The sequence below is a fragment of the Nothobranchius furzeri genome, chromosome 9, assembly GCF_043380555.1.
Source record: "Nothobranchius furzeri strain GRZ-AD chromosome 9, NfurGRZ-RIMD1, whole genome shotgun sequence".
Lineage (NCBI taxonomy): Eukaryota > Metazoa > Chordata > Actinopteri > Cyprinodontiformes > Nothobranchiidae > Nothobranchius > Nothobranchius furzeri.
The window spans coordinates 56,442,756-56,469,532 of NC_091749.1; the positions used below are offsets into that span (position 1 = coordinate 56,442,756).

The 26,777-nt window shown below is 40.3% G+C and overlaps 1 protein-coding gene across 1 annotated transcript in view; it reads left to right on the top strand.

Moving 5' to 3' along the window:
* The window catches only part of mafa (MAF bZIP transcription factor a), a 105,743-nt gene that overhangs the window by 9,313 nt on the left and 69,653 nt on the right, over positions 1 to 26,777 (top strand). The window contains exon 2 of the mRNA XM_015952908.3: positions 1,755 to 1,822. Coding sequence (XP_015808394.1) covers positions 1,755 to 1,782 — 28 coding nt within the window. The 3' untranslated portion in view covers positions 1,783 to 1,822. The remainder of the gene's footprint in view (positions 1 to 1,754; positions 1,823 to 26,777) is intronic.

The following is a 26,777-nucleotide window of genomic DNA, read 5'->3' on the forward strand; positions in this document are numbered from 1 at the left end:
ATGATTCAGATTGTTGATATTTAAAGAGCAGGTGAACCAATAATCCTATTTTAGTTATTTATGAAATACGATCGGTCGCTCTGAGTATCACATACAGGCTGAATGTGAAAACAGTTTGCTACCCCTTCTACCCACATTTCCTGAAGTATATTTCTTAGCTACTGGAATAAAATAGACAGGGAAAAGCTCTGGTCAAAAAAAGCCACACAGGTATAAGCCACACTGTGAAACTGTAATAACAGGCTTGTCCATCTTGGCTCGCAAGCAAAGAAGGCTGTGTTAATTTTTACAGCCAGGAGAGAGCAGAGCGTGTTTCAGCTAGCAGAGTTAGCATTAGCAAACCCACAACATGGCAGAACACATTCTAGTCTATGTTATTTGTGGAGATAAAACATCAATGTGGCATTTTTACCAAAGACAGAAACGAAGGAAGGCAGCAGAAGAGTTGTGTTACTGTTAGCCAATCAGGGGCGAGTTGTTTGCATGTTGTGAATGTTAATGAGTGAAACTCTAAGTCCTGCCTTTTTCTTCTTCTTCTCTCCGCTCCTCCAGCTAGCTTCTACTTCCTGAAACATGAGCACCAGAGCTTATCCTCAGAAAATGACTCACAAGTCATCAATTCATACCAGAGACCACATCAAATGAAAAAAATGAGTGAATGAGAGCTTTAACTAAGCAATAAATAATAATGCAATTTGATTTTTTGTTACTTTTTGGAATGACTATTCCACTTTTCCTAACTGATCAGCAATTTGCAAACTGACAGCAGTGAGCTGCAATAAATCCTGGACACCTCAAGCAAACCATGCAACGTAAATGACACATTTTCAAACGTGTCCAAGGTTATACAAATGTTTAAATTAGATGCTTTCTAATAGTTTCTACTAATCAATTCTGAGCACTGGATCCTTTTTAAAAATTTACTTCAAAGCTGTCATTAAAACAGTGCCTGCTTTGTGATTTAGTTGCAGTGACGTGTTCTCTTGGCACAGCGCTGATACCATCACGCAGCATTACGACTCCTTTCCTGCACGTTCTGTATACTTCTGTAGACATGAGTTATGGGACATTTATTTGAAAACCCGATGATTTAAAATTTCCTTCACTACAGCGCACTGGCAAAGTATTTCCACAACTGTCATTTTCCACAAGGTTTTAAAGCAACCCAGCTTGGCACCAGTCTACGGGGAGCTAAGAGCTAATGCTTACATTTGTGTAGCGACATTTATATATATATATATATATATATATAAACTCTCCCTGAATGGAACAACATGCTTATTTCTGAGTGGTCAAAGTTTATTTCATCCTCCTCTGTGTTTTTGAGGTGCATTCTTTTTAGAACAGTTAATTGTCAAGTCAGAAAACGAAGATTAACGTTATTTTCTTTGATAACATGCAGTGTGTTTGGATCTTCTTTGTTTCTTGTGCATTTGAAGTGTTTTGATGCATGGAATGAGCCAGTAGAATCTATTTGCATGCAAATTTTTTACATTTCCCTTCACATCGAATGCTTCCTGTGATGCATGCACTGTTTTCCAGCAGACAGACAAGGTGAGAGTTAATCTCACTCAGAATGGATCTGCTTGTTGCTTTGTGTTTGAACTGAATCTGCATGTGTATGGAACATGGAGGCAGATTCTGACACATTAAAAGGAGACAGAAGAGAGAAGAAAATGGGCTCCTTTTGTGTTAATATTGGTTATAGTTCATCAAGGCTTAAAAGTTACGTCCTATTTATCTGCTTTTTTCAGGTCATCAAGAAAATTCCTCCATCTGTGATTTCACTCCCCTCTCCCCTCCTTACGCCTGGATCCTTCAGGTAAAACAATCTGTTAAATGTACCTACTTTTGTCTCTCAGTTTTATTAAAAGTACCAAAGATATATATATATATATATATATATATATATATATATATATATATATATATATATAATATATATATATATAGTGAGGCAAGCACCAACAGCTAGCATTTTTAAATCACGCTTGAAAACTCATTACTTCGACCTAGCTTATACCACATAATTATGAACCTCACTTAGATCAACATTGTTTAAAAATGGAATTCACAATATCAACTTCTGTACTATTGAGGTTCTTCTTAAAATGTTTTTCTAATTTTTAATCTCCCTGTGTCTTATTGATTTTTAGCTGTTAGTTTTGGGGGTTTTGCTGTATTTCTTTTTTATTTTTACCTGTGTTCGTCCGACATGATTGTATAACGTGGTTTAAATTCACTAACATTTTTGGTGTACAGCGCCTTGTTTGGTTGTAATGCCATGTTGAATGCGCTTTATAAATAAAATTGGATTGGATTGGATATATATATATGTAAACCCTACATTTACAATTCATTATGCAATTTTTTGATAATGAGTGAGGAAATTATCTATAAAGGTCTAATAATTTTCTGAATGAATCTTTATGCTTTTATTATCTTTCTAGACAGAAACATTAATTTTCTTCTATTCAGATCTACACACACACACACACACACACACACACACACACACACACACACATATGTACATATATATATATATATATATATATATATATATATATATATATGTACATATGTGTCTGACACACACTCTCCAGCCATCCTCCATCAACAGGAAAACCAGTTGACCACATTCAAATATATGATAATTATTAAGATTTTTTCTGTTTTGTGCTGAGCAGAAGGACGAGAGGGGGAATTATCAGCTTTAGAGGTTGAAATCAATGCAGAATATGGAACAAGATGTGTAATCCAAACTCAACCGTTCTTTTAATGATTTCACTTATGATAAATGAAAATGAGCAAACGTGTATGTGTGTGTGTGTGTGTGTGTGTGTGTTTGTTTGGTATATTCATTTTTAAGACCAAATGTTACTTTTCACCTATATAAAATTATTGGCAGATAAACATATGCCCTGCACACATACTTATGTTGTTGCTTATTTATTTTGGTCAATATCAAATTGTCATGTTATAGCTTCAGACATTACAGAGAAAATAACGACTCTGACTGAACGTTGGCAATCTATACAAGAAATGTTAATGTTTGTTAGTAAAACAAATATGAGAAATGGCTAGAAATCTTCACCGCATACTTTTTTATGTTTGAATAAATTAAGAAAATACATGAGCAAAGACAACTTTTGAACCCTTTATCCTCATTTTGCCCAAGTTAAATCAATACAGACTTTGGCGAATGCTATTACCCATAGTTCATTGCTGCAAAAGCAAAGCTCAAATGCCTTTTGTGAAAATATGTATTTTCAAATGAATGTGATTCATTTTAGTTTATTCATTCATGATCTTATTGTTTTAGACAAATATTTAATGTGGACAGCAACGGATGTAGATTTAGTCAAATAATTGTTTGGTTGTTGGAACATATTTAATAAAGATTTGTTTATTTAAAGTAGCTCAGCGACCACCTTCCCAGCATTCATTGCGGTGGATGATGCAATGCTCTCTGTTCAAATTCAGCAATTATTTGCACACTTGTGTCCTACACACTAGTGAATTGGAGGGTTTAATTATGACCAAAAAGATGTGATGAATCTATATAAATATAGAATATAAAGCTGATTGATCTTTGAAAGTTTAACCAGAATAATTGAGGACTCTTTGCTTATTCAGGGACCATAAACACACTTCGTATTAATTCAGGCAGAGTCAGCTATATAATTAAAATTAAACTTTATTTTCTAGACTAATTATAATACATGACAAGCTTTAAACAATGATATGTGATGAGTGTATGTGTGGTGATGGAATGTGAACTAGATTTTTATCAGTTCTGGGTTGTAAAAGAATTTGTTGTCTGCTATAAACTAGAATAGAGTTTTTATAGAACGGCATCAGATGCAATTTTGTGTCCACGCACCCTGATGGAGACCCTCTTTTGGATCCGAGATGTTGGGGGGGGGGGGGGGGGGGGTAACCCCAATGCATCGAAGTTCGAAGATTAACTGTAATGCGACCAGGTCACAACAGACAGGTGGATTTGTTGCGTCTAAGACGGATGGACTCTTAAGGAGTCGTATGGCTGTGTCAGCTTGCAGCGTGCAAACAGGTTTTGACTGTATGTCAAAGAGATGTTTCAGAAGAGGCTGGTTCCGAATTGGCCACTTCGGAGTTCCGCTCGAAACTGATTAACTCGGGCAGTCACTTTAGTTTTAAATCTGGAGTTTATTATTTCTGCGAATCAGAATTTGACATGTTTATCGGCGTTACCAAACATCCCCCAGAAAACCACACCTTCTAGATACAAGCTGTTCTTGTTCTGTGGATAAAGAATCTTTAAACTTTATGTAAAATGGCCTTAACCTGAATTTGCATCAAATGAACATTGTGTATGAGTGTAGATAATGATTAACTTGTTAAATCAAACATTACTGATCACAACATATAAATGGATCATTGTAAGCAATAATATTCATTTCAACTTCACTGAATTAAGCACAGATTATTCAAACATTTCATATAACATCTGATTCATTCAACCATATGATTATAAATGATTATTTAACTAATGAGTTGTAAAAGTTCACTTTTCATTCAGAGTGTGGAATCCAGCAGTCTGAGATAAGTTTGACAATCTTGTCTTCATGGACTGTCAACAAGCACTGCAGAATCTTCTGGGTGTTAAACGACAGAATAGCAACTCCACCTGCAGCACTGTAAAAAAAAAAAGTCCAGTGAACTTAAAAAAGTAAAGCAACCAGTTGCAATACAATTTTAAGTTCAGTCAACTTTTTAGGTGCTTGCTTTGCCAAGTCTCATATTTAAGTTGGCCTAATTTATATGTGCATTTTATGCTTACTTTTAATAATAAATACAACCAAATTGAAATTTAACATTTGTAGAACCAGGAATAAAGAGTTTACTGAACTAACGATAATAAGTTTGGCAAAATTGGGATACATAGTTCTCTAAACTTAGAATAAGTGGTTGAGTCAATGGCCAGATAAACTTAAAATAAAAAGTTGGCACAACTTTCTACTTGCAAAAAGTTGACTGAACTCAAAAAGGGTTTGCAGCCAGTTGCTTTAATATTGTAAGTTGAATCAACTTTTGAATTCAGTTCTATAAACTAATTCAACTGTGCTGTCCTTCCCACATTTTGCTGACAAACAACACTTTCATTAAAACACAAAACTGAATATTTCAATTTCATGCATGTATTTATTAACATGCTAATGGCACATTTAAAAAAAGTTACAAAATGTTTGAAATTCAAAATCTCATTACCAATACAGGAGCATTAACACTACAATAAAATATATCGGCCACTTAAAATGATAACATGGCAAATATATAACAAGTTGCTAGTAGATAATGGAATTATGTCTGTAGGTGACCAGTCACTATGCATGTCAATATATGGGTCAAAATTGACCCTTTTTGGATGTTACACACTCAAAGTCTTACTGCGCACTTCCTCCAAGTGCACTTCACAGAAGACCGTAGGGCGCAGTGCGAGTATTGCGATTGAAGCTGAAGCTTCCCTCTGATCTGACAATCTTCCTAAAACAAGTTTAGCAGAGCTTTTTTTTTTCCCAGAGTAGAACTTAAAGGCATTCATTTGTACTAGAGACCACTGGAAATCTATTAAAAATATGAGTGAAGGACAATTTGAATACAGTTGGCGATCATGGTGCTGGATAGCTTAACTAACTTTTTGGTTGCTTTTCCTTTCATTGTCTAACTGAGTTCTAAAATGTTGTTTGTGAGAGAGTGCTAGTGTTCATGTCACAAACTTGCTGGAAGACTGGTTTATTAGAACATTTTTGGTCTCCGCGCTGGAGTTTTTACACTCAACAAAGGCAATGGAGAAGTTGCGTATGCTTTATACACATGTATGTTTCAAAATGTGTTCTGACCATTATTTACTTGATCGTGTCCAAGAGGGACATGGGATCAGCAGCTGGCCCTTCTCCAGATCCACTTAACTGCAAGAGAGGGGGAGTGGGACAAAAACCATCCAGGAAGACAAGGACAAATCATCTTTAGATTAAGTGTTTTAAGTGCTTTGAGTTTGCCCCACGTCATCACCGTGAAATAGGTGCCCTCTGCTCCCCGCTAAGGGGTGTTGAATATAAACAATGCCAAGAGAACGGATATTAAATGAATGAAAGTGGAAAATCATGACGGTGTCTATCTTAGTCTGCCTCGTAAATCTCAGTTCCCCGCGCCACACTTCCCTGATGTTGCGCCCTGACAAGCTGCCAGCTGAGCTCAGTGTGGATGCATGTGAGGCGGTCTGGTCGATCCTCGATGGAAGAGGTTTCAACCACGGCAGACTCTGCAGGGATAGCAGTGTCTTTGTTTTATGCAAATCCATGCAAATGAGAAGTAAAGGTTGGGTGGGCAGGTGATGAGCAGTCTGCCCACGTAGCTTCAGGAGGACAGGCTGAGTGATGGAGATGGAGAGCCAGGTCTTGGCGTCCATGCCTGAGGAAAGAGTGTCCTGACTCCAGCCTGGACAACTGTGACGCCATCGGGAGGCATTGTTTCTGTGCCACCACTGAGCTGAGAGTAAAAGTTAAGAGTTTCAGGGGGGAAAACCCCCGAAAGACAAGGGTAAACACTGGCAGGAAGTGCCAGCGCGTTTAACCCAGCACTGGTGAGTGTGACATATAAAAGCAGGCACCGCTGAGGGGGTTGCCATGTGAAGGGACACTGGCTTCACAGCCCAGCAGGGAGCTGAAACACTCACAATGTGCTGACAAAGATAAAAGTCCAGGTGTGTGTGTGTGCGTGTGTGTGCGTGTGTGTGTGTGTGTGTGTGTGTGTGTGCGTGCAATGCAAGTGATAGAAAGAAAGCAAAGGGTAAATATGTACATGGCAACGACATCCTTGTGTTTTAGTGAAAGTGTACGTGTGTGATGGCGATGTTAAGAGCTAGGACAGGCTAGTTTCTGCAGAAGCATTACTGTGTTTCTCATAAATCGTTGGAGGAAGTGAGGTCTTCCGAAAGTTTTTAAAGAGACCTTCTCCCAGCTGAATGGTAGCGGTTGCTCAAAGGCTCTTATCACGGCCAGCTCTATTTCTGGGTGCCAGGATGTTGGTCTCAGTCATCGAGGGCAGATGAAATCGATCCAGATTGACCTGTCATGTGAAGGAGAAAATGAATGCGATAGAGGAGGGGTGCAGAGGCCAGAGAGCGTAAGGGGACGGGGAAGAAGTATAAAAATCACCTCCTGCGCCATGTGGGTCAAAAGTCGAGGAGTGATTTATTCAAGAAAGGGAGTTGCAGCTCCTCCTCCTCCTCCAATCCCTTTTTTCCCTCCACCTGCCTCTTGGAAAGGAGTGAGAAACTGGAGACTGCTCAGGAGGAGCTGTCTATATTTAGCCCTGGTGACCAAAGACGCTGTGGTCTAACTTTAAAGTTAAAAATATAGATATCCATGTACAGTAGGATATTCGGTGTTTGTCATTACTGGAAATGATGCACATGTTCCAGCTTTAATTATGCTCTTTTGTTGTATCTTTAAACAATCTCATGCATTCATCCCAAGTAGAAGACTTCCAATCAGAACATCTCTGTGAAAGTGATAATAGCAAAGCTAGAAAAAAAAGAGGGGGAAACTGCTAAATTATGGCTTCTTTTCACCATGAAATTAAAGCAGATTCAGCCTCAGTTTGGTCCAAGCTTTAATTAGTTAATTATTTTCGTTTGGCAGAGATCTCAGCGTGGTGCATCGCGCTCACTGGGAGAGGAGAGGCTTGGTGGCGAGTTGCTTAGTCGGTCTTGTTCTGGGTGTGAGAAACTGCTGGGTCTCTGGTGGGCTGCAGGGGAGGCAGAGCAGCATGGGACGGCCGCCATCGCAAGGTGACATCTTTGAGCGGAGGGAGGATCCATCATCGAGAGAGAGAGAGAGAGAGAGAGAGAGAGAGAGAGAGAGAGAGAGAGAGAGAGAGAGAGAGAGAGAGAGAGAGAGAGAGAGAGGGAGAGAGAGAGAGAGAGGGAGAGAGAGAGAGAGAGATGTATTTTTCTGACTTTTTTTATATGTAATTGTGAATTCATATGAACTTTAAACACATTTGGACAAAAACATGCAAATATGTTTTTCCTCTTTTTTTACACTGTCTTCTATTTTTTATGCCTCTTTCCAAGCCAGCACATTGCTTCTCCCTGGTCCATTTTCTATCCTCCACATGCTCCTCCCTAATAAACTTAGCTTCCTTTGCCATTGCTCTGTTCTGTTCCCAGCGTCACGTTCCCCAACCCTCCCTCAATCCTCATGCTGCACCTGCATCCCTCCTTCTTCCCACTCCCTCTCCAGAAACGTCACATTCCCCACTCCTCTCCTCCTCTGCTTTACTCTCCCCCTCGTTAGCTTGATGAATGGCTTCACTGCAGGGAAAGTGCTGATTTTCATTCCTCTGTCTGATTTCTGCTGGCTGTTATTAATTTCAAACACTCTGAGAAAAGCAAGTGAGTCAATAAATAAGGAAATGAACACACTTCATTCTGCCATACTGCAGCTCTCACAGTCATTTAGTCAGGTTGTAGGTGCTCATTGAAGGCAGAGTCTGCGTTTCTACTGATGGAGCTCGGCTCTGCTCTTGAATCCAAACATGCTTTTAAATCTTTCTTTTTAGGCAGGACTAAAAGTTGTCAAGTACCACTGCAGCGCCTCGGATGTTTCTCAAGCTTTTTCAGATTCTCCCTTTCTGCAAAGACAACCACAGTGAAACAGTACGAAACAAATTGCTCTCCGGTGCATCTTTCATCTTTTACACCAGCACGTGTTTAAAAGATGCACACGGAGTGACAGTGGAAAGAAAAATGGGGGAGAAAGAGAGGTAATGAGAAGCAGCGGCCTAACAGTGTTATTGCTGCACATTAAACAATGCCGTCCATGCAGGGTGGACGAGGCTTTAAGTCTAAGTGCACATTACTTACATCCCAGGCTTAATGCATTGTGTTTGCTTGTTAACGCCCAACACAAATAGCCTTTGAGAACAATACAATTATCCCAATTTCTTGCTGTCAAAAAAGAACATTAGGTAGAAAAGTAATTTGTTGTTAATTCCTTGGTTTGTTAATTCTTGGATCGTTAGTCAGACAGGCTGCAGATGTTAGCTCATGGTGGAAACCACAACGCAGATCCTGATGTTACTGGTATCACGAAAAAGGATTATTAGTCAGATTTAACACACCATGTGTGGTTCAATAAATGTAGGCTTTTCAATATGTACATCTGATCAGACGTCCATGCTGACAGCATCTAGAGGATTATACACCCATCCCTGTTAAGCTCTGAATTCCTCCAGCTCATCCTCTCACTGGATTTTAAACATTAATTATATTCACTAACTACTTCTTCATTTGTGTTTTACTTGGTTGAACACGCTGATGCTAACAAACTAGGTAGATTTTGGATCAGATCATTTAATTTTTGTATTGACCATGCCCTGTGCATCAACGCAACGTTCTCGTCCGCATCAGGATGAAAACGCCTCACCTCACTTTAAGGAGTGACAAACTGACACATCTGTTTTCACCCTAACCCTAGTGAACCAGGACCTGGTGTGCAGAGCACAAAAAAAGGCAAAAAAGGGACAAACTGAAACAAACCAGACCACAAAAACATCACATGCAAACACTGATAGAACAATGTTCAAAATCAAGACAATATAAAAGCCAAAGTAGAAAGGAAAACTTGCATCAGCTCATATAACTCAGCTTTGCGTGTGTGTGTGTGTGTGTGTGTGTGTGTGTGTGTGTGTGTGTGTGTGTGTGTGTGTGTGTGTGTGTGTGTGTGTGTGTGTGTGTGTGTGTGTGTGTGTGTGTGTGACTAAAATAGAATATTTCTATGAAAATGTGAAACCTGGAGATACAAGGTTATACCAAATGAAACTCTCCTGGTTCTGTTCTACATTCAGCCCATTAGAAAGTCTAGATCAGTGAACAAATGCTAAAAATAGGCAGGAACATGTATTACAGTAGAGTTTTCTGCTGATGTATATGTATATACTCCCCTTTATGCTGATGTGCAGTTTCCCATCTCTATCATGGAAACATTACAGATGTCAAAACAAAGATGTTGAGCAAGAACTCTCACCTGGAAATTTCCACTTTATGTTAAAAAATTAAACAGTCCACATCGTGATCTACAAAAATCACTCAAAGTGCAAAAGTACTCTAAGTTTAGACTTTGCTGCACTTCCACCTGAAAACTTCTGGAGTTTTATTTATTTATTTATTTTGATAAATCAAAACATTTGGTTCACAACAGGAGATCAAAGCATCACAATCAAATAAAAGTCCATTTAATTATTAATGTGCCTCAATACCATCAATAACAAATGTTTACATTCTATTCCATTTTTAATCCAGTTAAAGCTGCAATAGCAAATCTGCTAAACAAACAAGCATTTAAACATAAACACAGCACTCTCCCATGCCGAACCTGCATTTCCAGAGGAAACGGGATACTGTTTGTTGTCCCTGTTTTCTAGGCCCACACGTCTTTTGTTGTCTGTGACTTCAAGTGGTGTTTTCCTTTTTGGGACTCTAGTTTGTCCTTAAGTTGAAGTGGTAGCAGCCAGCTATTTCTCCTTCATCAATGAGCGGAGAACCTCTCACACCAGTGGTTCCTCTTGCTAAATGTGCGGGTGCATAATGAATGGAGGACCCAGGAAAGTGCAGACGTGCTGAGGTTCAGTGAGACCAACAACTGGATGGTCCTACGGTTGCTGTCAATCCGAACCGTGTTAAAGGCAGAGGTTTTTAAATGAATGCGAGAAAGCTACTGTGTTATTATTGTTATTATTTTATTTGATTGTATTCATTTTTTATTTCATCTTGAATATATATTTACAGCTATACCATGTTAGAACGCTGTTTAGAGGCATGAAAACGTTTTTTGTCTAATTTGTTTTGTGAATTTGCTCCAGCAGCATTAACCATTGCTCTTTACATCATAATGATTGAGTGAAACTGTTCGCTTTGCCATCCATGTTTACAGTACAAGGTGGTCAGATCAGATGGGGAAGATGAACATTTGGTTTTCACAAAGAGCTTTGGAACTTTAACTTTTCACCACAAGAAATCCACGTCACCACCGTTGGCTATTGAATAATTATGTAGCACAGTCGAATTGTTTCTTTTTTGAGACCCTCAGGGATTTTTATTTACTTCTCCAGCTTGTCCCTGTTGGTTTTGACCACAACAGCAGAAAGAACACTTTTCTTTTTTCTCCAGATAGAGAAAAAAAATCCTCTTACAGTCTTGGTTTTAATTACTAACAGGAGTTTTTAGTCTCATTTGGTGTCACATTTGCAAACAAACACTAAACAAAGGGTTTAAAAATGCTAAACGTGGAAACATCAGTCAGATCTGTTAGCGTAAAATGTCTTGACCTTTTGTCTAGACGTGCAAGAAAAAGAATCAGATTTATTCAAATGATTGTGTAGGATTTAAAAGAAGTGTATTTAATTTTACCTTTCAAACTCTGTCTCATAACCATTTCCAAAGTAAAAAGGACAAATGCTGTGACATTTGCAAGAACTTTTGTCTAGTTTCAGATTCCAACACATCAACTGCAACATATAGAGATGGGGTGATGTGAGAGGAGAGCAGAGGGAAGCCAGTATTACTGTAGCTTCAAGGGGCAGTGGAGCCGGAGTGTCTGCTTCATGGCTCTGTGAGCGCAGACATAACTATTGTGTTTACAAGGCTGAGTTGTTTTACTGTTAAATTATTGAGGAGGGGGTCTGTGAAAGTAGGAGGGACAAAACGAAGGGGTGGGAGAAGTACATTTTTGTTCTGCTCTCTCATAGTTCTGGTTAACCAGACCGAGGAATGCTCTTTGAGTTTTATAATTACAGAGTTAGTGGTCGTGTCACCCTTGGAGAGTACATGGCCTCAGAGACCTGAGAAACGGAGGATCTCTGTGGACTGGGCTGTACATTGTGAAATCTCAAGAGTACTGCATTTCACCCCAGTTGAGTGGTGTGTTAGGTTAATTGGTATCAAAGGGGAAAATGGGCACAGTGGAGAAACCCAAACCTCTGTGGCAAAGAAATAAAGAAAACCCCATTATGGTGGTTTGAAGGGGACATATTTTGCATCCTCTTGTGCAGCCATGTGTATCTCTGTTGCGTCTACAAACCCTGAAAATTTAGAAAAAAGCCTGTCCATCTGTTTTCTGTCAGTGAATACATTTAGGAATTATCTGCCTAAGTAAAGCCACTTGTGATGTCACAAAATGGGACATTTCAGTTGAACCCATTCTCACTTTGCTGGAAAAGCAGTGACTCTTCTCAGAGCCCCTCCCATATATCGGAGCTTTTCAGCTTATAGCAGCTTGAGTGGGGAATGGGTGGCCAGCTCCACCTTGTTTTCTTAAAGTGACAGAGCCCTGAAACAGATCATTCTGGAAGGTACTGCAAATATCAAAACTTCAGAAAACCTTTATGTGAGAGGTATTTTGGCCAAAGAACTTCACAAACATGTTTTGGATCGACCATAGAACTATGATCAATTATATTATGAAAGTCCCAATACGTTCCATTGACGTTATGGCCACTCTAGACCACTTTAAATTTGGAAAACAAGCAAAAACTAAAAAACTAAAACAAAATAAGAAGATGCACCTAAATCATTAGGTTTAGGTGCATCTGTAGACTGCACACTGGCATCGGATAGCTTTATAAATGAAGTGGCTTATCAAACCACACAGCCAAATTGATTTTACAACCCAGACTCCACAAGCTCTCTCAGATATTTAAGAAAGGTTTTTGCTGAAACATCTAGCTTCCATTCCATCATTTCATCCATTATATTCCATCATTTCATCCATACCTTGTCTTGTACAATCATTGGTTTAGGGAAATAGAAATAAATACATTTTTATAAACTATATACAGTACTTGACTCTGTCTGAATTAATATGAAGTGTGCATATTTCCTGAATAAGTGAAAGAAACCAATTTCTTCTGATTAAACATTCAAAAACCAATCAGATTGATGTTTCAAATTTATACAGAGTTATCACATCGTATTGATCATTTAATACATATGTAGCCAATCCTTAACGCTACATATACATACACATAAATGGCGAGCCAGCCAGGAGCGAACCTAGAATCTTCTGACTGCGGTTGCATGTCATACATCCCTGTTTTTATTTTTTTGGAGGCCAGACAGATGTAAGGCATCCCCGGATGTGTGACGCAGTTTGTGGCAGCAATTAAAAGATAATTTCTGTTCATTTTGATGAAAAACTTGACCTTTGGCACGCTACACTAGTCTTCCAAAAACCTGTAGATAATCTCCTTATGCCCTCTGATAATCACACACTACACAGAAAAAAAAGACCAAAAGTAAGTTACTTTTCTAATCTGATCTGAGTCAGCGTGTCTTTATCCAATATTTTGCGTATTTTCAGCTTTGCTCTCTTGTCTTCTTTCACACGACATTGTTACTCTTTTAAAAATCAAACAAATTAAGAATGGTGTTAGGCTGATATTTCCCATCATTTGACTCTTCAGAGCCTCAGAGCCCTGCTGTTTAAGAACATTTTATCTTTATCTCCGAGGCGCCAAGGGCTTTGAAAAATATGGCAACATCTGATGTCTTGGGAAGATAATTTAATAGAGTTGTGCGCATTTCAGACACGTGAGTTGTCAGTGACGATGTTTTTCTAATTTCTTTGGGGTCTTGGCCATTTGCACGCTTTTTCTAATAAAGCGGTGCGCTGACCTCTCCCGGTGTCTTCTCCACAGTTTGTTGACTCCTATCAGAGATCTGCATTTTCTCCCTCACACACCAGTGAGCAGCTCGTTTATTGAACATACACAACAGCTCGCTTGCTTTCGCTGCTCTTTATTCCTCCCCTTCTTCCTTTCTGTGACCTGGTCTTTAAAGGAGAACGATGAGTTCACAGCTGATAGTGTCTGGTTGCGAGGAGCGGAGAACAGTATAGGGTGACATTATCGGAAGTGGCTGCATATAGATGCTAAGGAGAAAAAAGACACAAATACAGTGAGAATACTATGGTGTACATCTCTCAGTATAACCCTCTGTCCACTTGGATTACACTAATGACCCCTGACGAACCACAATATACATTCCTATAGATTCGGAACTAAAGAAAAAAAACACAGTTTTATTGGCTATTTGATGTTCTGCAGTGCAACTCTGCAAAATAAATAAATAAACCTGTTGTATTGTTAAATAAGTGGGTTCTTTTGCAATAATTACAAAGATTAAAGTTGATGCAACATTCTTTATGATTGATTGATTGACAAAGATGTGATAAAAATAAAAAGAGACCATCTTTATTTTCTTAATCCATAAAGCAGAGGTAGAATAGTTGTGGTGAAGGGTGGTGACAGCCAAGGGAGTGAGGGAGCAGGAGGGGAGCATCACTCCGAAATCGAGTCATTTCAGATGAGCTGCCCGCTGTGCGCTCTCCAAGGCAGTCTGGATATGTTGTCCTCCCCAATTTTGGACTCACGTGCCTTTTCTTCACTCTGACACACACGCTTTGAGTAATGAATTTGTTCATAAACTCTCTAGTTACAACATTATCATAATGATTCAGTCAATAAGTATAAATACTTGCTGCCGGGCTGAATCCCTTGGGACAAAATTAGACATTCGTCAAACACATATGTCACATCAGAATTAGATGCGCACTGGAGCAGCACACGGACTCTCATTTCCTTCCCTCGTCTCTTGATAGTATCCCTAATAGACCTTTCTCCCAGTGGCACACTGCTGTTGCAACATTCACCTACTATTGCTTTAATGAGATGTCTGTGGCGTTGTGTGTGTGTGTGTGTGTGTGTGTGTGTGTGTGTGTGTGTTGTGTGTGTGTGTGTGTGTGTGTGTGTGTGTGTGTGTGTGTGTGTGTGTGTGTGTGTGTGTGTGTGTGTGTGTGTGTGTGTGTGTGTGTGTGTGTGCGTGTGCGTGTGTGTGTGTGCAAAGAAAGAAAGATGTTAGCGATCCTTGTGGCCCTGTTTATCTCCACCCTTGTGTTGGAAGTAGAGGGAGGTCAGAGGCAGGGCCGCTTGTATCCATCTCCATTCCCACGGCTGCTGTTTCACAAGCGCAGCGGTCACAGGAGGATGAAAAGAGTATAGATTTTTTTCTCTTCCTCCTTACACTCACAACAACAGGAAGATTAGACAGAAAATGAGCTTGGCCTGTGCAAAGTAGCTCTAAGCTCAGTGTTAGAAACATCTGACCCAGGACCTCCGGTTCGTGCAGTTATGCAAAAAAATTAAAATAAACAGAAGTTTATAATGCAGGCCCTTCTCGTCGAGACTACAGAAACGGATATTTTATGTGAATGAAAAAATATTTTAGGAGAACCTCCGAACACGACGAGGTGCTTATAAGTCAGCAGGGAAGAGGAGAAAGGGGTTATAGTTGGGGTTATTTAGGGTTATTGACATTTGTAACTAAATTTAGCTCATCGGGATATAGAAGCCACCACCTTCTCTTTCTCCTCCTCATTCTCCTCAACCTAATGCACAAGACGCCCTGATGATTGAGATGTGTATAGTGATAACTGCTACCATGTGGCGGCCTCCTCTACAGTTTGGTTAAGCTTCTCCTCTTGCAGAAACTTCTGAGCACAAACAAATTGTTAAGACAAACAGATCAGTGCCTCAGCTCAGCTGTGATCACGCCTTGTTTATTTGTTTAGCGTTACAACATGTTTCAGGAGGTTGACCTGTGATGTGTTTCCCCTAAGTGAGAATCAGACCTTAGCAGCGAATGCTGTAAAACAAACATTGATTTAAAGGTGCCTTTGCCCTTTCAGATCTGCAACTAAACTTAAAAATAATAATAATAAAGTTTGTTATGTAAAAGTTAGCAATGGAACTAAATGCAACATAGAAAGACTCACAGAGAAAGTGTGGGTGTTCCTGCAGAGAAGAGACACAAAACATCATGACACTTTACCTTCACTTGTGGAAGTTTCAAACCCAAAAATAGTAGCAGATAAAACGTTCAACACTTGTGTGGGCCGGCCTATGAAGTGCAAACGCTTCATGAGCAATCGGTGAGACGTTTAGCAAATATTCAAGCATTTCTGGTGCGACTTGATTAACTCATGCTTAGTTGCTTGGGAGCAGTGGAAGCAGATTTAATCAAAACACGAGTGTCATTGAGGCAGTCCCGACTGTGTGTGGTGACAATGTAACGGCGTCAAAATCTGACTTGAGCGACTTTGTGTTTGCTCAAGTGGCAGCATCAAGCTCTTTGGAGAACATACAAGTACATGTTCCAACATCAGTGACGACTGCCATGCTCACCATAACATAAAGTGTCATGTCAGAGTCGATGGTTTCAACAGTCCAATCAAAGCACACTGTCCATTTCTTTTACTTTTAAATGACTTGGCGAACTGCGCAAAATCTTGATTACACCACATGTCACACTGCTACTAGATGCCAGACTGTAGAATTTGTGTTTCAGAGAATTTGTGTCAAAAGAATCATCTGACAGAGAAGTCAGGTGAACAGTGAGCAGAAAGTAAGTGTTGGCATTAAAACCACATTTACCTTGTTAATAATAGGCAGGTTGGGGTGTCTAACGTAGCATATCAAAAAGTCCGTGCCATCTCTGGCCTGCTTTTCTATGCAAATTAGTAATGTTGTAATGGCCGCTAAGAAACAGTTTGTGTTGAACAAAGCTGGTATAACAGGCCATTAGCTTACCCCAGCTTTCCACTGGATGCATAAGCGGCACTGAAAGCAATAGAAGTCCCCTACCCACAGGGAGCGTTTAAGATACAAAATGGCAGCAAAAGCATTCCATGCAACTGGTGCCACAAGGTCACAAAATGACCAGAAAACAGCAATATTCTGCATGTTTCCGGCAGTTGACTTGATAGGAGAAGGACAGTACCTTGTATCCCACATGGTCTGGGGTTTATTTCCTGTTCTGTTCGGCTGCCGAGGTTTCACAGGTCCAGACGTAGTTATTTCGTTTTACTAGTTAAGCAAAAGGAAATCAGAACGCAACTTTTAAGCTTTCTGATGTTTTACACAGCTTCATGTTTGACTTCCTGGCCCAGTTGGAACTGCTGTGCTTGACACATTCTGGTGGAAAGGCCCTTTTACACACATCACCTTACAAATGTCTCAACTCTGGCAATAAATAAATGTTGGTCGTACTATTGCTAACCGCTGGACAACCTAAGCCTGAGCTCAGCTTAAGCTAGCCTGAGCAGCTAGCATTCTTGTTGGACAAGAGGAAAACATCAAAAAGGAATGTTGAAGTTCCATGATGCACTGGGAATATCCAGACTGTGAATAAATGCTGGATAGATTTGCAGCATGATGTCCTTGTCCTTTTTCATTTGCAAACCCCAGCTCCACAACCAGCTGCACAAACCTTGCTGCTTGTTACGGGGCAGCAGTAGCTCAGGAGATTGAACAGGTTGCCCAATAATCGGAATGATGCAGGTTCTTCTGCTGTTGTGTCCTTGGGCAAGACACTTAACCCACCTTGCCAGATGGTGGTCGTCGGAGTGACCGATGACACGTGTTCGGCAGCCTTGCCTCTGTCAGTGAGCCCCAGGGCAGCTGTGGCTACATTGTGTGAATGTGTGTGTGAATGGATGAATGATACACTGTAGTGTAAAGCGCTTTGGAGTCCTTACTCTGAGAGGCGCTGTACAAGTGCGGGTCATTTATCATTTATCATTTACATCGTAGCTCATCACCACCAAGGTGTGAAGGTGTGTGTGAATAGATGAATGATGCACTGTACTGTAAAGCGCTTTGGAGTCCACGTGGACATTATCCAGCTGGACACTCACTTTCTCGTTCTTTTGTGCCCCAAGTGGGAGGAGCAAACCAGTCTTTACTTTGCAAAACTTTGTTTTAGGGTTATGTTTAGCTGATTATCAAGGCTCCTGGGCCATTGTGAGCACCAACAAAGTTTCACATGCTATATAGAAGCTCAAAGAATAGTTTCAAATTGTAAAATAAACATTTCTTGGACAGCTTTTACTGTTATATAAACTGCAAAAAGAGACAGAAGTGGATGTGCTCATACGTCTTATTGTTTGCACGAGAGTCACTGCACCCTTCCTCTCAGGGGTGTCAAACTTCAGTCCTCAAGGGCCGGTATTCTGCACCTCTTTGCCGTTTCTCTGTTCCAACACAGTTGATTCACCTGTCCAGCAGCTCATCAAGCTCTCCAAAAGCCTGTTAATCACCTGCTGATTAAAACCAGGTGTGTTAAAACAGGGAAAACACTAAAACATGTGTGACAGTGGCCCTCGAGGACCGGAGTTTAACACCTGTGCTTTTAGTGATCACAGACCGCTGATGACCAAAGATTTTGCTGCAATTACTCCACAGCAAACATTTGTCTCTACAACAGCCTAAATTAACAGTGTGAGAAGGGGATTGGATGAGTAAAACACATTTTTTATGCTCTAGAGCCAATTTGGCTCGTCTGGTTAGGTAATGGCAACATGCAATCTGATAGCTGAAATGTGCATGGCTGCATCCTGGCCCACAGCAGAGCACAACATTTCTGTTTTAGGTAAACAAATGGGTCAAAAAGACTCTTCTTAGAGCAGTAGGTCAACTGTAAAAGAAAAGAAAAAGATGATCAATTGGTAAAAAGTGGCTTTGCAAAAAAAAATTGTTTATGTTCCTTTGAAGGAACATTCACTGTATCTCAAACTGAATTTAGCTTCTGTTGGAAAATGATGGAGTTGTAGTCATTTGTTCAAATGTGTCTGAAACTCAACTCTGATGGCTCACTTCTAGTTCCTGAAACTAGTGCACCAGAGCTTTGTTTCTCCTGGCTATGACAACACCAAATTTCACTCAATATATTTTTGGGAGTTTTTCAGTTATCAAAGTTTATATGGCTACAGTGGCCTCCTGAATTAGATTCAGTTGTAGATTCATTGGTGGTTATTAAAGAGCTTCATTAAAGAATCTAGAAGTTAATGAAATAGTTTGTTAGTGAAACACACACACGCACGCACACACACATACACACACACACACACACCACACACACAAAACAATCAGAAGAAAAACATCACAATATATTCATTTAACAAATGTTTATCCACCACCAGATTCTAGAAATATCAGTGCACATGAAATGTGAGAGACGATCTGATCCAAAAATTAATACAAAAAAAAAATCTCCTCATAGCTTGCTCTCGTGACTTGAAGTGCATCAGTTTACCACGTGGAAAGGTTTTTGCCGAGAGCAAGGTGGCAGTGCATCTGATTCTATTGGGAGGTTTGTTTGTCACAGACACATGGAGGGCAACGTTCCAGGGAACAGTAGGTGGGTACGGTGACATAAGCAGGACGCGGTGCCCCCTACCAGACGCAATGCTCTCACAACACCTACAAACGGAGAGGTCAAGGGCATACACCGTTCCCATACACACAAACACATTTTATTATAAGCTACATTCCTCTAGGAATACTCACTATATATGTATTTATTTGAAGATGGCAAACTTGCAGCACCTATTAGCATTGCCATACCTTCATGCTATTTAAAGTGAATACATATTCTTTTTCCATCTGCGAACAGCTACAGTACTTCTGGTTTTGTACACTTGGCAGCATCCTGCGCACACACACTGTGTGCGTGCTGTAAATAGCCAGAGTGCGTCGTGCATCTCTGCTGTGTTTGGACCTATTTTAGAGCTGACACAGGAAACAGGGCCATTCTGACAGCCACCCTGCCAGCCGGTACAGCACACAGCAGCCCCGGAACCTTCTGTCTCTCTTTCTCTCTCCTATGCGCGCACACACACACACACACACACACACACACACACACACACACACACACACACACACACACACACACGCACGCACGCACGCACGCACGCACGCACGCACGCACACACACACACACACACACACACACAATAACTCCATGTTAAATACCCAACAATTCTCCAACCAATCCACAGAATTACACAAATAATCAGAATTCCTTTAGTTTCCCACAACCTTTGAAGAGACAGACTTTAGAAGAACCCCCTACCTGCTGTGACACTCGGTGGTCCCTTTCCCTCTACATATCACCCGCTTGGTCCTTTAATATTGTTCTTTTCAAACCCTACAGCACAGAATCATTTAGCTGCGTCTTTGTTACATTTCACTGCATAATGATAACTCTGGCAGAGAGGAGCTCAATTACCCACGACACAGGTTTCTGCTCTCAGCTAGATGAGGCAGCTGGAGCCGTACAGTGTGCATCGAGTTAATTTAGAGTTAATTCATGTCGCTGGCTGTTTTTCTTTTACTAATTTATTGTTTCTATACCATTCAGTCTCTTTTTTTCCTCCTGTAATCCAGAGTGGTGCAACTTAACCTGTATAATTAATCTGCTCTGTAAACACTTTCAGACACTTAGTAATATGGAGGTGCAGAGTACACCCTAAATGAAGCTGTGTTGCAGTGATATGACAGTGCTAGCTCATTTAGAGACCGTTAGCATGCAGACATAAATGCCTCTTCAAAGGCTGTGAGACCATCCTCTCTTATTTAGGGCTGGAAGATAAATTCTGCAGACTGCTTCTGGCTTCCTGTGTAATTACGTGTGCCGTAATGGGCCTTTACAGCCTGCCTAACATTTGGAAATTATCTTCAAGAAGTGAAGTCTAATTAATTTTGGCACATTTCAGGTGTACCTGTATGCAGAAATGCTGTAATGGCTCCTGCTGAGATGTTTAATAAATAACTTAAATTGGTGCCAACAGACAAAAATACATTTATTTGTTTTATATACTTCAGCTCATACACTCATGGGTAATTGAAGAAAAGTCAACTGGAGTTAAAAACCCATGGATTACAATTAGCCATTTGTCATTGGTTACAACAAAAACAAATTTAAATAAGTTAGGCATGATCTACATGTCTGCCTGCTGCCAGCTTTACCTTAAATAGTGGGATCTATAAAGGGAAACAGCCGTTTTTTAGGACCACTGACTCACTGTGTCACGCCACAGTGGCTCTGCATTGTAGGGTGCGCTGTGATGACTCAGCACTTTTGCAGAATAGGAACTTTTGTTTTTGCTACTGGGAGTCTGGGTGTTTATCCCAGAACTACTGCGCAAACATGAGCCATTCACACGTCACACACAATACTCCCCAAACAAACACACGGCTATTACAATAGCTACTTATTTTGTCATGTAGGCTACCCTTTTTCATGGAACAATGAGAAAATTACCTAGTTCACTTTGAAAATGAAGTTCTCCAATTATTAAATTTACAGAAAATAAAATACTGAAAATTAGAGTTGGTGATGGTCATCCAGGTCATGCTAATCCAAAGGGTTCAGATGAAGGCAACTGGACTTCTTTGGCTTCTTGAAGGCATTTTGCTTCTCATCCGGGGAGCTTTGTCAACTCAAACTGGACAATGTCAGAGTTGGGCATATAAACTATTGCCGTCAGTTGTTTCTTAACAAGCTTAACGACTGCAAGTCCAACAAATCAGAAGGGTAAGTCTAAAGATGCAAGTATCTTCTGGCCACAGAGGGCGATAGTGCCTGGGTGGCCTTTCACTACTAACCCTGTAAAGTGTCATTTTAGCACATACTGACTTAACAAAATAGGTTAAAAATATAAAAAAAAGTTTAAAAGCATCCCTTTAAAGGGAGACTGGGTAGTTTTGGCTTGCTTTTAGCACCTCCTAGTGCCCGTTTGTTGAACCGAATGCAAAACCTATCTCGTTGCTGCATTAGTCTTTTTAACACCTTAATCGAACAGCCGAAATGTCTCCCAACCTTCCTTAATGTCTACAGGAGTGATTCATCACCGAATTAAACTATTAACTGTGTTCATGATCTAAAATTTGCAGGAAACATGCTGGAGCCAGACAGCAGCACCGGGTATGTCAGCTCAGTTCTTTCTAAAGCCTGATTCATGCTTCTCCGTCAGCTCCGCAAGGGACAGACACGCACGGATTGACGGAAGCGTTTTGCTCTCATACTTCTCCGTCTCCTGGGGACTCCATCCGTCCTTGCGGAGCTCTCCGGCAGGCTCGCAAGGACGTTGCGTGTCTCCGCACTGATGCAGACGAAGAAGCATGAATCAGGCTTTAGTCCTACAGACCAGACTGGCAACTATGAAACTGCAACTGGGATATTCTGCCCTCAAGGGGCAACAGAGGCTGAGTTCATTAACCCTGTAAAGAGTCTTTTTAGCACATACTAGCTGAAGAAAATGATATAAAAATATGAAAATTTGTAAAGGATCCCTTTTAACTGGCTTTACATATTGCCATGGGTTAAGCTGAGAGCTCAAAGGCTCCTCAGAAGCATGTTAAAGGCTGGATAAATTGTCCACTTTTCATAAAAATGTCCGATCTCCAGCTAATAGGATTATTTTTAGGTTTCCTGCACCTCCAAAAGTATTATAGCAAAATCTGCTCAATAAGTCAGATAAATTCCACATCCAAGGCTATGTTCACAATATAATAATATACTATAAGGATGACACCAAAAATAACTCATTATTTAAAAAGTATAATTAAATTAAGTTTTTATATTTTTTTATTTTTAGGTTTTCCATGCTACATGTATTAATTTTTTCATATGTAATTATGGCACATCACCGGTCAGCCCCTCGCTGTGTGAGGACTTTGTATGGCGACATTCAGCTCAGCAATGTGGCACATAAATGGCAGCAGAGTTGTCTGCTGGAACATGTGCTTGGCAGGCAGCAGCTATGCTATTAGCAAGCGCTAACAGTTGTATTATTAGAAAATAAACGGTGCGCTGCAAAACTCTGAATGTTATTAACACCTCGCCATCTGGGTCTGACAGCTGTGTTCAACCACCACCATGGGTGAACTGCTAACGGCAATATCTGAAATCTAAACTCCTTATCTCCAGCTCTTTCGCTCGGTCCATGCATATCTGTCAGTGTCTCTTCCTCTCTTTCTTTTGCTGTCAACTCTTTCTCCCTCCTGCAGCTTTTCAGACATGCAGATGCGACGATAAGTGAGTGGACAAGCACACGCAGACTCATTTGGTTTGAGTTCAGTGAATTGTGCACATTTTTTTTTTTACTCTGGGAACATCAGATTTGGTTTGCACAGGGATGTTGTGTTTGCAAACTTCCAAATGTCTGAAACATTCAGTTTTCAGCTGTCTAACAACAGGATTAGAAACAACTTTTAGAAACAACGTAAGCAAGTATCTCATGAATGTGTCTGCAGGGACACTCTCAGTTTTTTTTATTCTTCGTGTGTTTTCCCTCCCTAATCACACAGCCCTGTAAGGTTTTATTTAAATAGATAACTTGCTACTAGAAGCCCCCAGCATCCTCCACACCTACCAACTCTCCTCTTTGCCTTCTAGTCTTTAACGGCTGCCGCCCAAGGAGTCACCCCCAGAAACTAACAGTCTTCCTGCAGCCGCAGCAGAACGTCTTCCTTCTGGTGCTTTTCTGTCTTTGGCACAAAAATACTTTTTGGCCCTTCTACTAAAACAGCCCAACTGTTTCAGGTGCATCTCCCATTCTTTACCTAATCTACACTGATACTTAGTAGCCTTTTTATTAAGGAAAGTCGCTTCCAAGAAGCGTGAAGGGCTCGAGATGGCATACAAATCAATTTCACATACAGCTGCTCTGAATCGACGTACAAGCAAAGAAAATAACATGTTTTCAGTCACACTGGTTGCCTTTTATATGATGAAATAGTTACTCTCAGTCAAAATCCATTTATATGAGTGTTTGTTCATTTTCTGTTAGCCTTAGGCAGGTCCTGAAGACTAATCGTCTGTATTTGTTTTGAAAAAGGTCAGAGAAAATCAAACCCGTGTCTCTTTTAGCTGCTGAAATGGCTTTGATTGGAGAATATCTGTGTGCCCACAATTTTCTTATTCTTCGTGTCATTCTTTAAATCAATACAGGCAATGCAAAAGAGCAGCCTTGTCTCAAATATATAAGTGAAATAATCACGACTCCACGGCACAGCATTATGTTGTTGAGGACCAAAATGAGTTAGACGTACAAACTCCCAACTTGTGACAAGTTCCACCCCAGGAGATGATGAATGCTAGCCGGACAAGCCACTCAATATTTAAATATATAGTCTGGCCACGACCCGTAGACAGAGCTCAGTAGTAGGGAGGGATCTATGGTTGTCTTTCAAGCTGTCTTCACGTGCTATTGGACAATGCATAATGTGACATACCCACTACTATGAATGTCAGTCAATGGGGCAGTCCACCATACACCGTCAAAGAAGACGCAAATACATCATTTCTTTATTAAAGAACTGAAGTACCTCTATCTGGCCTTGACTCAAAGTCTAAATAGTCCAAAGTTCATGTCAAAGAAGGTTCAAACGATCCATCACTATCTTAGTTTTACAGTTCAATCAATCAATCAATCAATCAATCAATCAATCATCAATCAATCAATCAATCAATCAACCAATCAATCAATCAATCAATCAATCAACCAATCAATCTATCAATACTTTATTAATCCAAGTGGGAAATTAGCCATCCGATTGCAGTAACATCCCACCCACCAAACCAAAAGAGCACTGGGATTGGCCCACTAAACTGATTGACATGCCACAATACTGGTCAGTGCTGCTGAGGTTCCAATAGAGCTCATATGTCAGAGTCAAGGCCCGCGGGCCAGATGCGGCCCGCGGAGCATTTTTATGTGGCCCGCGAGATAAATATCAAAACTATATTAAAACTGTCCCGCTGGCCGATTTTACCGCAAAGACTACAACTCCCATGATGCTTTGCGGTGTCAGCGAGGAGCAGACGCGCCCCCTCCTTTGTGTTTTTTCAGCGCAGAGGCAGTCAGAGGTAGTTGGGTGTCTGCAGCTCCGCTGTCTCGGATAGCTACACTCCTCTCACTCAGCGCCGAGTTCACTCAGCTCGTTTTCTGACGTTGAAGCCCAGAAACGGAGATTCTAGCCGCTCAGTAATGTGTTCACGACTTAAAGAGAAAGTTTTCAAACTAACTTCCAGACAGAGCTGATATAACTCCAGCGAGCAGCGACACGCTCAAACCAGCACGGTTCTGTGGCTGCTGTCGTGTTGCCCCCCCCCCGACACACAACAACGTGGTCAAGCTGCTCAGACATGTTCATCAGCACAAACCTATGTGAGCACCTGTTGTCATCTAATGTTGTCATTATTATGATGAAGATGAACAAAACAACAGGAGTCTCCTCCTCAGCTCAGATCAACCCCATGATGCAGGTATCTGGCTGGAACAGGTGAGCTTCACAGTAAACCAGTGGAGCAAACTGAGCTTTAAATATGTTGGTTTTATGCTCTTTTTCTGCTTCAAAACATGAAAGTTAACAGGTGAGATGTTGCATTTTCATTTAAGATAAAATGATATTTTTATTTTGTTGTTGGCCCGTGAGAAAAGATTTAACCTACAGTAAACAGGAAGTGGAAAGGCTGCAGATAGATGAATAGAATAGAAAATCCCTTTATTGTTCCTCAGTGGGGAAAGCTAGACGTCACAGCAGCAATGACACTTATTACAGGAGAAAAAAGGAGAATAAAAAATAAGAAAAATGAATAAACAAGAAAACATAAATCCTGAATAGATTTTAAAAATGCTGAATATACCACAAGTGATGAATACCACTGATGTCTTTTATTTGTAACTGACTTGCTCGTGTGTAATTTGGTTATTCCACATTCAGTGTTAATGCCGAAATATGTTTGTTTCCAAATGTAAAGGTTCAAAATTGCATACATGTTGATAAAGAAAATGTGCAAATTTGCCGTCACTTTTTCAAGAAATATTAAGTTTGGCCCTTGACTCCGTCCCAGAGTTTCATTTCGGCCCCTTGTGAGTTTGAGTTTGACACCCCTGCAATAGAGCATGGCAAGACCAACATACAGAACAAAATCATTTAGCTTCTGCTGCTGTCCGTCTGGCGTTTTAGGCGAGATGAATGCAGGGATACCTCTGCAAACGAGAGATGGAGAAAAGCCAGAGAACCTGGAAAAGACAGTCTCTACAAATGTTCCAACCAGGTGTCAAACCTGCTAATTTGTCGCAGTAAAGCAATAGTGCCCCTAACAACACTATTACGCAGCCTTTAACGATACTAGTTAAACGTGAAGAATTAAACCAGAAGTTACTGTGCTGAGGCTGTAAAACAGTTAAAATACAGTTGCTGACAACAGACAACTTTAACCTGCCAAATAGGTGATGTTCTGTTTTGTCAGAAATCTTTAAAGCAGAGAATCACTGAAAAATCACTGAGAACTATGACAGGTGACTCTGAGTTTAACTCTCAAGTCAGAAAACGCCAATCAGATCTACTTTGCACTGAAAATGTGCATTTGCGGACTTGCCCATCTTGGCTCATGACTATAAAAGGCTGTTGTTAATTAGCCGTGGCTAGCAGAAGCTAACCATTAGCATTAGCAACTCCACAACATGGCAGAACACATTATGGCTTTGTAAATTGTGGAAACAAACCATCAACGTTGCATATTTTATCCAAGAAAAAAGAGAGAACGTACGCAACGGAAGAGTTGCATTGATAGCCATTCAGAGGTGAGATTTTTTTTTTCTATATTGAATGGTAAAACTCCCACTCTGTTTCCACAGAACAACTCACAAGGCATTTATTCACAAACTAGACCACAGCAGATTTAATGAAACAACAAACTATGACTCATTTTAAGAGCAGAAAAAGCTTGGTGATCTACATTTAGCTGCAGGTAATTTTATTTCAATAAATAACTAAACTTTGCAGATTTGTTTGGGAGTGATTGTTGAGCAAATACATTT